The following is a 19139-nucleotide window of genomic DNA, read 5'->3' as shown; positions in this document are numbered from 1 at the left end:
GTCTGGACACCCTGTAGATTATAGTGTATGTATTGTATATGTAAGTAAATATATATATAAAACTAAGAAAACATTATTTATAATATATAATTACAATAATATAATCTTGTATTATAAGGATATAAGATTATAAAATAAAAACATCTCTTAAAAATTAGTACTTTAGTGGTACACCTTACACATTTCGAATCCTTTACAGGAACACATCAAATATTTGCTGAAAAGTTTCTGAATGACAGAATTCAAGCAAAAAGCAGCATACACAATTCAAAAAGGCATACAACAAAGTTGATTTCAAATTGAAATAGATGACCTTTCATTACAATGACTCCAGAGGCCATTGCTGATATTCAAAGAAGGACCTGTCTGTCCAAAAAATTTATATATTAGATATCAAAATAAAGCAATGTAAATTACACATTTTGCCTTTAGATTCTTGCCGATTTAAATCTGAAATCGTACTGTGTAACAACATATGAGAACCAGCCGTAACACCTTAATTAATGCAGATTGACTTCTCAAAAACATTGTCGATATCAGATACACCTGATCTACACTTTTTTGTCAGATGAGGGGCATGGTTTCGTTTATCAAGACTAATGAATGAATTTCCAGATGTTTCTGGTGAACATATATGGGAGGAAAAAACTTTTGTTACTGTATTGTCAGTACAAGTCTTCTGTACAATTTTCACGAATTCTTTACTCGATTAAGATTGTGGACAAAAACTGTTGTTGTTTAATGTACAACACATTGTTTCTTTGTCTTGATGGAAGAAGCCAATGTGTTGCACATTAAACTCATTAGTACACATTCATACAGCTTTTACAGTCAGCAGAGGACAATAGTCTCTGTTCCCCAGATCTGCCGGATTAGAGTATATAAATATTGTTTAGTTTTACCTAATATAAATACAGAATTACAATTTATTTTACTTTCATTTCATTAATAAAATTTTATTTCACAACTATGTTTCATCTGTATCACGTCCATCCTGACCCTGTAGGAATAGACTCCTGCCTGTCATGTGATGATTCTGGTCGCAATGTCACCCTCTCCATATTATCCCTACAAAAAAACCTATCAATAAGTCTTAAACAAGACTGACCAATTAATCTTACAATAAAATAAACTACACCTAATAGGAAAGGCTGAGTTCAACACACACCAGCATGAATAAAATAAAACAAAAACATAAAACAGAACGTAGCAAAACATAAATAGAGAACACGAGCAAGAACATAAAACATGAACACTAATACCACTTGAGCTGACAATAAAATAAACTACACCTAATAGGAAAGGTTCAGTTCAACACACACCATCATGTATAAAATAAAACAAGAACATAAAAAAGAATGTAGCAAAATGTAAATAGAGAACAAGAGCAAGAACATAAAACATGAACACTAATACCATAACAAGAACATAACAGAACAACAAACGGAAAACCCAAGGGGGAACCTACTCTACACACCTTCAGCAAGCCTTTCTTTTACAAGAGATCCCATATGTTTTTCAATGATGGTCCATTCAGCCTGGTTTTTCAAATTTTCATGGAAATCCAACGTCGACCTAACATCAAGCTAACAAATCACTTCTGTATGCTTCATATCATACTTTCTTTCTTTCTTTTTCCTGTTTAGCCTCCGGTAACTACCGTTTAGATAATTCTTCAGAGGATGAAGGAGGATGATATGTGTGAGTGTAAATGAAGTGTAGTCTTGTACATTCTCAGTTCGACCATTCCTGAGATGTGTGGTTAATTGAAACCCAACTACCAAAGAACACCGGTATCCACGATCTAGTATTCAAATCTGTGCAAAAATAACTGACTTTACTAGGACTTGAACGCTGGAACTCTCGACTTCCAAATCAGCTGATTTAGGGGAAGGCGCGTTCACCACTAGACCAACCCGGTGGGCTGCTTCATATCATACTGAAACATTCATAGAAAACATAAACGTAATTGTCCAGCGCACCACATTGCAGACATAACATGGAATCAACCAGGCCAAAGCAAGCCAATCTGTCCCTAAACGTGCCATACCCCGGAAGAAATTGCATCACAAATTTGTTGATCATACCCAAGAGGCGCCCCCCTGCAAACCAGCAAACAGATCATTCCCATCAACTGTTTCACCCCATGCTGCCTGCCATAAAGGATAGCCCTGTTGCTCAATGGTCCAAACTTTTTCAGAAGTCAACTCTCCTGACTTCTTAGCAACATATCACTGTTGCTCCTCTGACACAAGTAGATCAATTGGATTCACTCCAGCAATCACAAAAATTGACTCATGTCATCATATGGTAGCCTCCTGTCACCGTTAACAGCAAGATGTATTTGGTCTCAATAACTTTTAAATTTCATCTTTTTCACCCAGACAGGCGCTGCATATAGCATAATTATCTCATACACACCCTTATACAGCGTACTCATGGTCTTAAAATTAAGAACCCCATCAGGATTGATCAGATGTCCAATACCACAGAATGTACTACAGGCCTTCTTTGCAACCTATTGTAAGTGCTCCTTGAATCAAAAATTGTCATCAAGAAACACCCTCAGGTACTTTTGAACCTGAATATATTTGATTCGCTGGCCTGACATCAATATATAGGCTTTTCACCAAATGGACTTTGGACTGGTGGTCTTTTCCAAGCTGAACTTCATCTTATGTTGATGACCTCACGGCTCAAGCATCCTGCAGGCCCAAGTGGCTTGAATGCAACCTCCCTTTGTGAGCACTGTTTGACCAGCAGGAGCCTGCCATCAGCATGAGCCACCACAACACCCGCTGGACAACCTACGCCGCAGAAGAGAATCAAACTCTACCACCCACAACAGAGGCCCCAACACACTGCCCTGGAGACAACCCTTAGACAGTGTTTTACTAATTTCATGGCTGTTTCCACAAAGCACCACATCTTGATGAAATGAATGTCATCTGAAATAACTCTGCAGAACTTGCAACTAATTTTCAGTACATCCCCTATCAGTATTATCACCCTATCAGGAAATGCAATGTTTTTGTGAAACTCTTAGATAAGTTATTTTGTATGAAAATTACACCTTGCATGAAAAAATTTATAGTTCCTGAACAAACATTTTTGGAAGGTAAATTTAATTGCACAAACAAACCTGTGTGTATAAATGGAAGATACTGTTGATGCGCTAAATGATTACTCTCAGCTTGATGCAATTTATACTGGTTTTTGTTGTGCTCTTCATGGAGTTAATATTAAATTATTTATTAGAAAAGTTGCTGCATGTGGATTTTTTTTAGTGTTACCCATAAACATTAGAATATGTCCAGTACGATATGATAAACATTTTTTAAATTAAACACATTTGGTACTGGATAGATCAATATTTAGTTTTCTTTTTCTGTTTAACCTCTGGAACCACAGTAAGGTGGTTCGGAGGTGGATTCGGAGGATATGTATGAATGTAGATGAAGTTTAGCTTTGTACAGTCTCAGGTCGACCATCCATGAGATGTGCGGTTAATTGAAACCCAACTACCAAAGAATACCAGTATCGACAATCTAGTTTTCAAATACTAATAAAAGTAACCGTCTTTACTAGGATTTGAAGCTTAGAACTCACGACTTCAAAAACAGTTAATTTTCCAAAATTATCCATCAATTACTCAGATGGATAATTTACGTTTCACTGTATGCAAAATCTAACGACAGCACCACTTCATTTTCAACATTTAAATTTTCTTATTTAACTAAATTGGTCTCTTCAATTAATAAAGCATCTTTTTTAAGATATCACCATTAATAATATCAATAATTCTTTTTTTTTGTTGAAATTACAACTTCATTATATCATTACTATTTACTACAAACATTGTAGAATAAACAAGCATTGCTCTTTGTCAAAATACAATTCATACTTGTTAATCACAAAATCCATTACAGCAATTAGCAATAAAATCAGCTGATTAGATCTTGTTTTTTTAAAACTGATAAGCGATCCTGCAAAATGAAAACATGTAACACATGAAGACTTCAGTAGATAATCCATTTATAATTTTTCAGTTTAGTAAAGTGATTTTGGGGCACTCTGTATAAATCACATAAAGAAAAATTCAAAACATGGTAAAAAATGCAATGAAGTCAAATTAAAGAATCGACATTAAGTGCATACATAATCTTTCGTTCATATAATACTCCAATGTATACACACTGAGAGGGCTAGAATAAACTTAATACATCACTTTAATTATAAAATAGATCTCTTGCGATTGAAGAGATCTTCATTATAATTATCACAACCATTACCAAGTGGCTCCACTTTCGCTTGCAAAGATTTACTATCCTAAAACATAAAATCATCAACATTTTAATGTTAAGTTTAATGATGTGATGACACTTCCTATATAACATAAACAAAAAACCTAAATCAAATTATACTTACACAATCATCATCTTCAGTTTCTAGTTTCATAATGTTAGAGGATAGAGCTTCAAACGTGTAGATATTCTTTAAAGGTATGTCCATTACCTTCAAAAATAAAAACATTCAAGTTAAAATTTAAGTATTTATAATAAAAACAATAAAATCGCTGCTAACTGTAAAACATTTCATTCATTGAAATTTTTAAACAAATTTTATCTACATTTAGATTTTTTCAATATTTATGAAATACAATTTTGAAACAGCCTGAGAAAATTTTAAACCCGACTAAATAATCTGGCTTTTTTATTTCTTATTTCATTAAATACAAAATTTTAAAGTATTAAAATTTCAAAATGCCTCAAGCATTTTCTTTGCAAATAAAGTTTTGCAAAGTTAGAAATTCAAGGGTTTGCTTGGCCGCCACTACGCTTCAGCCAGGTCTTTGATTTTGTATTCACACATTAAAATAGAAGTGTTACACAAATTTGGATCTAGCCTCAAATACCTACCCTAAAATGTTTAACAGCTACTACTACTAATAATAGATATGCTTAGGATTAGTTAAATACAATATCTAAATGACAGATAAATGGTTTGGATAGCAATGATCTGTACAAGGTCAATGTCCAAGCCGATGATATCAATATTTTAGTCAATTAACAATCAGTTTTATGAGTTATGGTGACCTGTTAAGATGATAATCCATTCTGTGGACAAAGGTTAGAGTTCTGTGGAGAGAGGTTACATTTTTGTAGTTTATTCTAACATTATGTTTATTCTAAATTTTTTCAATTTTTTAATTCAATTCTTTGTTACTGAAATAAAAGTCTGTTAAAGTAATATTAAATCAGAACTATCATTAAAATTGTCTCGATGAATTTTTAAAACTGCAGAACATTTGAATTGTTAGGCTGACCGCTTTGTAATGATATACAATAATAAAGACAAGCAAATAACCTTGTACACAAATAAAATGAAAAATTATAGTCACTGTTAAGTAATAATATGTACGAATGGAGTATGGGGTAAATGTGCAAATAACTAGAAAAAACCATACAGTAAGCACAAGCTTGTTTCCATACAGTCGCTAATTTAAATGTTAATGGTAAATAATTTAAGGTGTAATCATGTTTCACCATGCTGTTCCACCTTAAAGATTAATTTTTAAAATAATATTGACAAAATCTCTTCTCTTCAACTCTTACTATAATTTTCCGTGTATATTTTTTATGGTGTTCGTTGAAGTAAACAACATTATTACTATATAATCTAAAAATGATTAAACAACTGTATCTGAAAACAAAACTATTGTTTATGGTTACTTATTATACTACTTAAAGGTAGGTTAGAAGTAGGTTACTTAAAGGATAAAACAATAAACGTTAAAAAATACGTTGAAGAATAAATCATTAAAAAATCAAATTAACTACACAAAATGGACGTTCGTCATCATTTTTACATTAATCTGCATTTTTAGTGAATAGAAAAATTAGACTTATTTTTTTTAAATTAGCAGACATTATTAATATTAGCCTAATTAACTTACGTATTATAAACAAGTAACGAATATCAACGAACGACGATTAAATTACATTCACTAACAACGTCTTTAACTGAACCAACATAACTCCCAAACAAATGATTACGACAAATCAGTCGGACAGACGATGCCAACATGAATTTTAGCAGTAATGTAAATGCTGAAATATAAAATGACTTTTTATAGTACAATTTCCAAAAAAGGCCAAAATTATACATTATAAAACAACGTTTTAAATAGTTTAAAATAAAAAAAAATTGTTTAGCCGACTTACCGGTATTGTATATATTGTGTGGAAATATATTCACAGAACACGTTACCGAAATTATTTAAGAGATGACAGATATTTTATATCTGTTAAAAGATAAAAAAACTCGACTGCCAAAAAAAATGTCCCGGCCAGAGCAGATCATTACACGAAAGTGTTAAGTACAATTCCAGAGTTCCTAAATTTCCGATCTTTGCCAATAAATCCGTGAAGGCAGTATATCAATATGACTTTTTCTTTCTTTTACCTGTTTAACCTCCGGTAATTACCTATCGGAAAATATTTCAGAGGATGGTATATGAATGAGTGTAAATGAACTGTATTCTTGTACAGTCTCAGTTCGACAATTCCTGAGAATTGTGGTTAATTGAAACCCAACCACCAAAGAACACCGGTATCAACGATCTAGTAATATAATCTAATACCAATATGACTGAATCCCTCCAATATTACGCATCGCATGGTAAACGTTTTCAACACTATTAGGCTCAACTCCACTTTGTCGTAAACAGTCACAAACAGAAATATTTTGCTGACTTTTATGCAACTCTTCAGTTGAGAGGGCGTAAAACAGATACTCGTTGGTTAGTAATCTTTTTTCGTTACTCATTTCCCTTGATTATAGGTACTCAAGTGGAGTTATGAGCACTGACCAGTATTCTCTAAACCCACTCTTACGTCTGGAAACAGTTTGATTCATGCCAATTCCTCTGCCCTTTATTCTTAGTTAGTCTCCGACAGATTTTTCTCTAAACCTACTTGTGTAAAAAAGTCCATAGTTTTATTTTTGCATTTTGTATGCATCGTTTCAACAGTCATAACAAATTTATCCGTACACCATATTTTTAACATAATTACTGGTTCAAGGGCCAAAATAAAATTTCACTATGGTACATTTCATAAATCCTATCAAGCTTCCCGCTCTAGATTAACCATTTCTTTGCTCCCCAGCAATATAGGAAACAAAGCATTGATGAGAATCTTTTCCTTCATAACTGTTTACCACTTTAAAAACACCTCTGAAACATTTTTCTTGCTGTATTACCTAAATAGGTACAGCTTGAAGCAGTTTGCAAGGCTGATAATTGCCATATGTGATATTTGTATAAACAATATACTGTTTTTGGAGAAACATAAGAACCAATGCCACTCAACAATTTACTTATTTCTGGATTATAGATTATAAAGTGCCAAATAAAATCAAAATAAACATAACAGTAAGGTATTTTTTTATTTTATCTTGTTGTACTTGGGGATATGTTACACATGTATTTAACAAGATAGGCAAGGTAAAATGTGAGGTGAAAAGATTTTTAATCTTTGCCAGGAATCAAATACAACCCTAGTTGCTCTGTAACCTAATAATTACTACACTAAACTGGCCAGCTTTCTGCTTTGGTTCCATTACAGACAACAGTTTCAGTTGTAGAAAACAAAATAAGAAATAGTTACATTTTTCCAAATAAATTAATTATATTTGCTTTTACAGATCTTCCAATAGATTTTTTGAATACTAATATTGAATTGGAGAAAACTGGCTTTTATTATTTCTATAAGGTAGAAGAAAGTTGTAAATCTGGTGTGGCAAATGTAAGATTGGTTTCTGTACAGTTTACTCTTCTTCTTCTTCTTCTTCTTCAAGTGGCATCTCCTTTCAGGAGGTTTGCAATCATCATCATCACTATTTTGACCTTTGAGTAGGCATCTCACTGGACGTTGTGTTGAACAGTTACCTCAGTACTGCCCTACCGTTCAGAATGAAATCCCTATCGTTAAGAAGTTCAAAGAGGAAATACAGGAAAAACTACATGTAAAGCTATCATCTACAACTGTTTGTCACACTGTGAAAAAAATTGGTTTTTGTTATAAAAAAAACTGAACATTTCAGATGGAAAAACATGCTATTGCATTAAAAAAAAATTTGAATTTTTAAACAAATTTCACAAATTAAAAGCGTCATGTGATGATTGACATATATTTTACATAGATGAGATGTATGTTAATGAAAATCATTCTGATAAATACATATAGCAAGATTCAAAGAAAAATGAGATATTAAAATTAAAATACTCATCAGAAAAGCAGTATATTAACAGTATGTCATGCAGGTTCAGCAAAAACAGGGTTCATTACAGAAAGTAAATGCGTTTTCCGCAGTAAATTGAAAGCCGGTTCTTCAGATTATCACTGGTCATTATAGCAACGAACAGTATACACGATCACCTTCTAGTTGCAACTGTATTTTTTTAATGATCTTCTCGACCTCAATTAGAAGCTAAATATTAAATACTTATTCAAATTTTTTCAATGATTACAATGATGTGTTTTTTCCCATAAAATATTCACTGAAACTAAAGATAGGTTGTCTCACAAAAAACACTCTGCAAACTAAAATAATACTAATTTTGGGCTAAATCTTAATTATAATTATTGAGAAATAATCGTTTAATATACCTCCAAAAGTAGAAAAAAATGGAAAACATTTTTTGTTTTCCGCTTTTCACAACCCTAATTTACAAAAGAAATTGCATTAACTAAAATTGCCCAAATCCAGTTAGCGAAAAAATAATTGCTGTTTCCAACAATTCCTTCATTTTTTATGCAATTTTTTTTAACTAATATACATCAGTTTAAACACAAGTACCACCTTCCATTGCGACCACTTAATAATATTGTTAAAGGTCATATACCAAAACTACTTATAAAAAAAGTATTTTTTGAAGCAGTTCTGCAGTAAAATTATTATTACTAACAACAAAAAGTTCCATATTATTCAAAAACAACATAAATTCTTAATAATTGTTCCATTATTAAGAATTATTTAAGAACAAAGTGTAAGCAATACTCTCAGTCATAAAGATTTATTATTAAATTTAAACTGTTAAAGTTGAGGAATCTTTATCTGATGATTCCAAAGATTTTTTTAAATTTGCTAATAAAAATAACAACAGCAGATCTTTTCAATCTTGTATGGTTTTTGAAATGGGTATGCTAATAAGGGCGCTGACATTGTAAAACTTTTTCTAAACTAAAAAATTTGGGAGTGTCTATACTAACAATGATTTTTCCTTAACTGAAATTACATTTAATTGTAATGATCGCTGCAGTTAAACATTATTTTAACTGAGAATGATGTTGAAGAGGCCATTTGACTTACACGCCTTCCTACGGCCTCTGTTACTAACAGTGTAGCTCATAATCTGCAATTAAAAGTTTAATAGTGTGTCGTGTGTGATATTAATAAATACTTTACAGTTCAAAAATTGAGGTTTTATTTCACAACGTAAGCCGAAACATGCCTATTATTTAAAGAGGGTGACATTCAGATATCGATAATTATTGCACTCGGCAAATACAATTTTTTTGCAAAGATCTTAGGTTAATTTGTATGAAAATCACACTTTGCATAACGAAATTTATATAGTTCCTGAACAACATGGTTTTTTGGAAAATAAATCTACGCGAACAAACTTATATGTATGTATGCATATATGCAAGCTACTGTTGATGCACTAAATGATGGTAATTATCTTGATGCAATTTATACTGACTTTCGTTGTGCATTTGATGTAGTTAATGTCTAATTACTTATTAAAAAACTTGCTGTGTGTGAATTTAATAATAAATTGTCTTTGATATATTCATTTTGTACAAACAGAAATACAGATTAAAGAGAAGTCTCAAGAAGTGGAAGGAGAAATGATCATTGGTAAGATAGACACAGAATATGGGAAAGTTAAGGAGAATTTTGTGGTACATAAATTAAATTCTAATAATGCGTTAAATAAAGATGGTACACTGATTTATAGTACAAAAGAAAAGGTCGATAGGTGGGTAGAATATATTGAAATGTTATATGGAGGAAATGAAACTAGTGTTATATAATAGCGAGATCTGAATTTAATAGAACATTAAAAGATGTCACTAGCAGAAAGGATACCTGCAGAATTACTGCACAGTGCAGATGACGAAGCGATAGATAGATTATACAAACTGATGTGTAATGTGTAATATTTATGAAAAACAGGAAATTCCATCAGACTTCAGAAAGAGTGTTATTGCCATGATACCACAGAAAGCAGGAGCAGACAAATGTGAAGAATACAAAACAATTAGCTTAACTACATATATAAAAAATCTTAATTAGAATTCTGTACAGAAGAATTGAGAAGGTGGAAGAAATGTTAGAAGACTTATTTGGTTTCAGGAAAGTGTCAAGAGAAGAGCGAAGCAATTTCAGTGCTCAGATTAATAATAGAAGTAAGATTAAAGAAAAACAAACCAACATACATGCCATTTATAGACTTAGAAAAGGCATTTGATAACATAAACTACAATAAAATGTTCAGCATTTTAAAAAATTTAGGGTTAAGTATAAAGATAGATGAACAATTGCTAACATTTATAGCAACCAAACTGCAACAGTAATAATCGAACATAAGAAGGAAGCTGCAATTAAAAAGGGAATCCAACAAAAATGTTCCCTATCACCATTACTTTTTAATCTTTACTTAACATCTAGCAGTTAATGGTGTTAAGGAACAATTTAGATTTGGAAAAAAAGTGCAAGGTGAAAATATAAAGATGCTATGGTTTGCTGATGAAATAGTATTTCTAGCAAAGAGTAAAAATAAGATTTAGAAGAAACAATGAATGACATAGATGAAGGACTTGTACAAGAACTACGGTATGAAAATAAACAAGAACAAAATAAAAGTAATGACACGCCGTAGAAATAATGTAGATGGACCACTGAATATAAAAATAGGAAGAGAAAATATTATGGAGGTAGAATTTTGTTGTTTGGGAAGTACAATTACTAAAGATGGACAAAGCAAGAGCGGTATAAAATGCCGAATAGCACAAGGGAAACAAACTTTCAGTCAGAAATATAATTTGCTTACATCAAAAATTAATTTAAATATCAGAAGAACATTTTTTAAAGCATATGATTGGAGCGTAGCTTTATATGGAAGTGAAACTAACGATAACAGTACCTGACAAGAAAACATTAAAATTTTTAGTAATGTAGTGCTACAGGAAAATGTTAAAAATCAGATGGGTGGAGAAAGTGATAAATGAAGAGGTGTGGCGGCAGTTGATGAAAAAGCATTTGGAAAAATATAGTTAAAAAAAGACACTCTTACAGGTAACATATTAAGGCATCCTGGAATAGTCACTTGATATTAAAGGGACAGGTAGATGAGAATAATTGTGCAGGCAGGCAATGTTTGGAATATATAAAACAAATTGCGAGGGATGTAGGATGTAGGATATAGGGGATGATATACTGAAATGAAACGACAGGCACTAAATACAGATTGTTGGAGAGCTGCATCAAACCAGTCCAATGACTGAAGGCAGAAAAAATACAATAAAATTGAATGGATAACACTCAAGAAAGAAGATAAAATGTTCTATTGTCATATTAATAGTACAAATATAGAATAATGAAAATACTAGTGGACTATTTTAAAAAACAAAAAGCTAACAAAGAAGACTTGGAAAATAGCAAAATTGATGTTGTAGAAAAAATAAGTCATCATATAAGAATGAATAAATGCACTATTATATCATTCCTATTTCACTTATAATAGTTTATTGGACATTGATAGTTTTCAAGCACCTCATTATTTTGTTGTAAAATGAACTAATTAGCAACCGAATGTATTTCTGTGTACTACTCACATGTACCTATCTGTAATCATATGAGAAAGACCTATTAACAGCAGCGACTTTTACTGAAATATTATGAATTACGCAAACTATTTAAAAAAAAATATCATAAATCTAATGCCTTTTTTATTTATTATTTTCATGTATTAAATTGTACAGGTTACAAAATTCAAATATTTTATTGGTATTTTAATACAATACGCAAGCTGAAAGTTTTCTACTCGCAACTCCTGTGTTTAGTGTACTAGTCACTGTATTGTACTAGACTCTTGTGTTTGCATCTTATATACAAATCTGTCATGTTATTAGTAATCAGATGTTGTCATCGGTTAGATAGTACAGTAAACCCTACTCATTCATCTTGCCTAAGCCAGCGAACAGTTTGTTCGACAAAGACGGGGCAAACCTTCAGCTCGCTAAATGTAATTTGTGAAAATACTGAACACCAATCATATTAAAGCAAAAAATTAATCCATCATAATTCTTTTATGAAATAAATAGTAACCAAATGCATTTCTATGTACTACTCAGTTCTATCTGTCCATACATATGAGATATAAATTCTTCTGCTAACAAGAATTTAAAAACTCCTAATAACAGATTATAGCTCCTAATATCTCACTGATATTTTATTGATTGTTGTAATACAGAAAAATATAGTAAACAGCATACGACTGTATTTCTGTACATAACTCATGTGTACCTCTGTATATATAGAGAAAGCAGTCTACGACAAAACCATTTTTACTGGAAAATAAATATTAATTATAATCATCCACTTAAAAAAATAAAAAAATGTATCCCTTTTTTTACTTATAATTTTGATTTATTAGATTGTACAAATTATACACTGCTAATATTTGACTATTATATGAATTTGTTTCAATGCTGAACATCAATCACCTAGAATTGAGAAGAAAGACTGTTTCTTTTATCACACCTTTTTAACGAGTAATAATATACGAGTAAATTGCAATTTTTAAAATTATCATATGATTTATTAGAAAAATTATTTGAAAACATTTTGAAGAGAGGAAAAATCCCACAAGAATGCCCTAATCATCCTCTTCACAAAAAAGAGACAAAATGGAAGTTACTAATTACAGAGGAAAAATTTCTCTTCTTTCAGTAACCTATAAAATCTTACAAAAGTTGTGAGAATAGAAGGGCACATCAATAAACAATTTGGAGAATACATCAGGATGGTTTAGAAATGGGAGATTTTGTGCGGAACAAACAGTATGTGTAAAGTTAATAAACTGCATAAATTATAACCTTATTAACCGAACAAATAATTTCTATTGCCTTTTCTAATTAGCATTAATTAGATTAATTTATTTTCAGTTAGCAGAAAAAGAATTTAAATTACCAATAAATAATTTAAGCATGGTAAAATATACGTTAATGAGACCGTTGAGTCAGATCCCTTTTAATTGTGTTCTAGATAGACATCAAAGAATGGAGGAAAACAATGAAACTAAATGTGGTAGAAAAAAAATTGGGTTACAAAAAGGACAACCTAGGAAGAAATTGTTTTGCCTTTATGGAAGATCAGGCAATAATTGCAGAAAAAAAGGATTATATATTTCCTAAAAAAATACAAATGTTTGACGAATATTAAAAATAAATCAAAATCTTTAGAAATTAATTATCACAGATTTAAATGAATTAATTAATCAGTCAAAAAAATCTTAAATAAAAATCCCCTAAAATATATAACAAAAAATGTCTTAAAGAAATGTATTAGAATACTAACAGTGGCAACAGAGGATTTTATTTTAAAGATTCTTAATTTTTCGGGATGTTTTAAACTTGTCGGGTAAAAAAAAAAATTAAACATTTTTTACATTTTCCAACAGTATATATACTTTTAAAAATATGTCTAAATTTCCACAAATAAATTCGTAATATTTTAGAAGTCATAACAACGAAAACTAGTAGAGATGCAAATAGAATTTCTGAGCACGGTGGAGAGACCTACCATCCCAAGTCTCTGCCCTCTTATTGTTTAGATTTGCGGCTCCCATCCTTACCAAAAAAAAAAATCTTATTTTATTGTGAACACAATAAAATTGTGAACAGAAGTTGAGAGAGTAATAAGACTATTTAAATGAATAGAGACATACATTTCAAAATGTTACTTTTTGTTTATTTTCATAGTTATGGAGTATTTTTAATTATGCTTGTTATAGGTCATATCCAAATTTTAACACAATATTGTATTGTCATCGAAGTTACATATGTGTACATAATTTCATTGATTTTCATAAAATAGATCAAAAGATATAGCAGTTGCAAGATTTGATTAAAACTAAAGAAAGTTAAATAAAAGCTAATAACAAGAGGAAAATAATTCACAACCAGCAGATAACAATAGACATTTTTAAAGAAATTGATACATGAAAGTAGCACTAATTTTTTTACATGTATGTTGGTAATAAATTAAAAGCTAGTAAAGATTTTGAGGTCTACATTGATAACAGGCACAGCTTGTTTGGTTTTAATATTTGAAAACATTACTAAAATGTAAGACACACGATGTGAAGTTAAAATTAATATAAAATCAGAACGAGGCTTTTAGATTCATTCAATATCAGCGTTATTTGAGAAAAAAAATGTTCAAGAAAATCACATGCAACTTGTGATTTATACAAGTCACTTGAGAACTTTACACAACTTTTTTACACCATATTTTCTGACTGCTATAGTTCTGGTGTTGAAATGTACATACTCGTCATATATTATAAACTACAGTAATATACAAATCTGTTTTTGATGCAAACAAGATAGAAATTCCCCGCCTTAAGTTGTAACATACAAAAATGAGAAAAATGTAACATTACATTATAAACATAAGAAAAATTTTGTCGTACTAGTTTTAAATTATACACATATAAAAGAATGCTATTACTTTTTTCCTTAATCAATTTTCTTAAAAGGTCATAACAATTCTCTAATAAGGATATTGTTAAGATGTCTTTCCAAAATATAAATCTGATTAAAGGATTTTTGATAAATGCTAGAAATATTAATTTTTTTCTTTTTGTGGAAATTAATGTGTTTTAAAATCAAAACTGCAATTAAAAGACGTTTGGCAAAATTTACATACATAATTTTTCTTTTTGAGATGTAAATTAATACACAACGTTTAATTAAAAAAATGATTAAACATCTTCTGACAGAAGTTATAAATTAATTTTTCTCTTTTGTATGAATATTAAGATGTTTCACTAAATAAGATTTACATTTAAATGACTTTTGACAGAAGTTACAAATATAATTATTCTCATTAGTATGAATATTTAAATGTGATATTAAATGTGAACGTCGATAAAAACACTTCTGACAAAAGTTACAAATATAAATTTTGTCTTTTGTATGAATATTAAGATGATTCACTAAATAAGATTTAAATTTAAATGACTTTTGACAGAATTTACAAATATAATTTTTCTCTTTTGTATGAATATTAATATGTCTATTTAAACTGTATTGGTCAATAAATGACTTTTGACAAGAGTTACAAATATAATTTTTCTCTTTTGTATGAATGTTAAGATGACTCACTAAATAATATTTACTATTAAATGACTTTGGACAGAAGTTACAAACATAAATTTTGTCCTTAATATGAATATTTAAATGTGATTTTCAAGCAGACCTATCATCACAACACTTCAGACAAAAGTTACAAATATAATTTTTTTTTGTATGAATAATAAGATGTGTCACTAAATTATTTTTACTATTAAATGTCTTTTGACAGAAGTTACAAACATAATTTTCCATTGTTGTATTAATATTAAGATGTCTCTTTAAAACATTTTCAAAATGAAATGACTTTTGACAAAAGTTACTATTATTTTTTTTCTGTTTAGTATGAATGTTAATGTGTCTCTTTAAATAACAGTTACATCTGAATCTTTCATTGCAATATTCACAAACCAACTTCTTTCCTTTCTGCTCGAGCAACTTGTTTTCACTACTTATATTCTCAATTAAATTTTCTATCGTTACATCACCATAAGCACAATTACATTCACTAGAGTTTTCACTTATAATTCCATCATTTAACGAATTATTTATGCTCTTACAAGTAATAAAATTCTTGGTACTTCTCTTGATAGTTCCTTTATCCATAGCAACCTGCAAATTAAGTTATTTTTTGTTATAATTATGAATTAATAAAAAATTACTGCAATCACAATAACATTAATAAGTGTTATCTTTCAAAAAGCCACTAAATACGTATAAAAAATTGAATAATTTAAACATATATTCATATTAAAAACAATCCTAATTATAATGATATTTTATTTAGCTGACTAACCTACATTAACAAGTTGAGTTTAATAAAAAGAAAAGAAAGTTGTAAAAATTATTACCCGGTTTTCTTAATACAAGTTGTAATTTAGGATACTTTTCGTCTGGACACCCTGTAGATTATAGTGTATGTATATATACATACACTACACATACATATGTATCTAATATATATATTAGATATCAAAATAAAGCAATGTAAATTACACATTTTGCCTTTAGATTCTTGCCGATTTAAATCTGAAATCGTACTGTGTAACAACATATGAGAACCAGCCGTAACACCTTAATTAATGCAGATTGACTTCTCAAAAACATTGTCGATATCAGATACACCAGATCTACACTTTTTTGTCCGATGAGGGGCATGGTTTCGTTTATCAAGACTAGTGAATGAATTTCCAGATGTTTCTGGTGAACATATATGGGAGGAAACAATTTTTGTTACTGTATTGTCGGTACAAGTCTTCTGTACAATTTTCAAGAATTCTTAACTCTATTAAAATTGTGGACAAAAACTGTTGTTGTTTAATGTGCAACACATTGTTTCTTTGTCTTGATGGAAGAAGCCAATGTGTTGCACATTAAACTCATTAGTACACATTCATACAGCTTTTACAGTCAGCAGAGGACAATAGTCTCTGTTCCCCAGATCTGAAGGACTAGAGTTTATAAATATTGTTTAGTTTTACCTAATATAAATACAGAATTAAAATTTATTTTACTTTCATTTCATTAATAAAATTTTATTTCACAACTATGTTTCATCTGTATCACGTCCATCCTGACCCTGTAGGAATAGACTCCTGCCTGTCATGTGATGATTCTGGTCGCAATGTCACCCTCTCCATATTATCCCTACAAAAAAACCTATCAATAAGTCTTAAACAAGACTGACCAATTAATCTTACAATAAAATAAACTACACCTAATAGGAAAGGCTGAGTTCAACACACACCAGCATGAATAAAATAAAATAAAAACATAAAACAGAACATAGCAAAACATAAATAGAGAGCACGAGCAAGAACATAAAACATGAACACTAATACCATAACAAGAACATAACAGAACAACAAACGGAAAACCCAAGGGGGAATATCCACGATCTAGTATTCAAATCTGTGCAAAAATAACTGACTTTACTAGGACTTGAACGCTGGAACTCTCGACTTCCAAATCAGCTGATTTAGGGGAAGGCGCGTTCACCACTAGACCAACCCGGTGGGCTGCTTCATATCATACTGAAACATTCATAGAAAACATAAACGTAATTGTCCAGCGCACCACATTGCAGACATAACACGGAATCAACCAGGCCAAAGCAAGCCAATCTGTCCCTAAACGTGCCATACCCTGGAAGAAATTGCATCACAAATTTGTTGATCATACCCAAGAGGCGCCCCCCTGCAAACCAGCAAACAGATCATTCCCATCAACTGTTTCACCCCATGTTGCCTGCCATAAAGGATAGCCCTGTTGCTCAATGGTCCAAACTTTTTCAGAAGTCAACTCTCCTGACTTCTTAGCAACATATCACTGTTGCTCCTCTGACACAAGTAGATCAATTGGATTCACTCCAGCAATCACAAAAATTGACTCATGTCATCATATGGTAGCCTCCTGTCACCGTTAACAGCAAGATGTATTTGGTCTCAATAACTTTTAAATTTCATATTTTTCACCCAGACAGGCGCTGCATATAGCATAATTATCTCATACACACCCTTATACAGCGTACTCATGGTCTTAAAATTAAGAACCCCATCAGGATTGATCAGATGTCCAATACCACAGAATGCACTACAGGCCTTCTTTGCAACCTATTGTAAGTGCTCCTTGAATCAAAAATTGTCATCAAGAAACACCCTGAGGTACTTTTGAACCTGAATATATTTGATTCGCTGGCCTGACATCAATATATAGGCTTTTCACCAAATGGACTTTGGACTGGTGGTCTTTTCCAAGCTGAACTTCATCTTATGTTGATGACCTCACGGCTCAAGCATCCTGCAGGCCCAAGTGGCTCGAATGCAACCTTCCTTTGTGAGCACTGTTTGACCAGCAGGAGCCTGCCATCAGCATGAGCCACCACAACACCCGCTGGACAACCTACGCCGCAGAAGAGAATCAAACTCTACCACCCACAACAGAGGCCCCAACACACTGCCCTGGAGACAACCCTTAGACAGTGTCTTACTAATTTCATGGCTGTTTCCACAAAGCACCACATCTTGATGAAATGAATGTCATCTGAAATAACTTTGCAGAACTTGCAACTAATTTTCAGTAAATCCCATGCTGACATTGTAGAACTTTTTCCTAAAATGTTTGGGAGTCTTTACTAACAATGATTTTCCAAGAATAAAATTACATTTAACTGAAATGATCACCGCAGTAACATTATTTTAACTGAAAATGATGATGAAGACACCATTTGTCCACTTAATAATTCTTTTATGGGCCCAGAATATATTCATCCTCTTTTAGTCAATAAATGCTCTGCCTTTTTTATACAGTTTTTAACTAAGTTCATCAATCATTCTTTAAATAATCATATTTTCTTTGGTGTTTGGAAAATTTGCTACATATGCCCGTGCCTGCTAAATAAAAATGGTGTCATTCATACATCAATAATTATCACCCTATCAGGAAATGCAATGTTTTTGTGAAACTCTTAGATAAGTTATTTTGTATGAAAATTACACCTTGCATGAAAAAATTTATAGTTCCTGAACAAACATTTTTTGAAGGTAAATTTAATTGAATAAAACCTGTGTGTATAAATGGAAGATACTGTTGATGCGCTAAATGATTACTCTCAGCTTGATGCAATTTATACTGGTTTTTGTTGTGCTCTTCATGGAGTTAATATTAAATTATTTATTACAAAAGTTGCTGCATGTGGATTTTTTTTAGTGT

At 31.0% G+C, this 19139-nt stretch overlaps 2 protein-coding genes across 14 annotated transcripts in view; both read right to left on the bottom strand.

Annotated features, from left to right (window-relative positions):
* Positions 1 to 6066, bottom strand: part of LOC142330326 (uncharacterized) — a 39640-nt gene extending 33574 nt beyond the window's left edge. For both annotated transcript variants that reach the window (XM_075375548.1, XM_075375547.1), the window contains exons 1-2: positions 5957 to 6066; positions 4429 to 4515 (exon numbers count right to left, since the gene is read on the bottom strand). In XM_075375548.1, coding sequence (XP_075231663.1) covers positions 4429 to 4512 — 84 coding nt within the window. In that variant the 5' untranslated portion in view covers positions 4513 to 4515; positions 5957 to 6066. The remainder of the gene's footprint in view (positions 1 to 4428; positions 4516 to 5956) is intronic.
* A 7651-nt stretch (positions 6067 to 13717) lies between these two features.
* Positions 13718 to 19139, bottom strand: part of LOC142330041 (uncharacterized) — an 80161-nt gene continuing 74739 nt past the window's right edge. For 8 of the 12 annotated variants that reach the window (XM_075375053.1, XM_075375056.1, XM_075375054.1 and 5 more), the window contains one exon: positions 13721 to 16040. In XM_075375053.1, the coding sequence (XP_075231168.1) occupies positions 15546 to 16040 (495 nt within the window). In that variant the 3' untranslated portion in view covers positions 13721 to 15545. Of the gene's footprint in view, positions 16041 to 19139 lie in introns of all 12 variants that reach the window. The other 4 variants (XM_075375061.1, XM_075375064.1, XM_075375062.1 and 1 more) reach the window with 1 other exon arrangement.

This window comes from Lycorma delicatula, chromosome 9 (genome assembly GCF_047948215.1).
Source record: "Lycorma delicatula isolate Av1 chromosome 9, ASM4794821v1, whole genome shotgun sequence".
In the NCBI taxonomy this organism is placed as follows: Eukaryota; Metazoa; Arthropoda; class Insecta; order Hemiptera; family Fulgoridae; genus Lycorma; species Lycorma delicatula.
The sequence above is the reverse complement of the archived record's forward strand: the minus strand, read 5'-3'. Positions and strand labels throughout refer to the sequence as shown.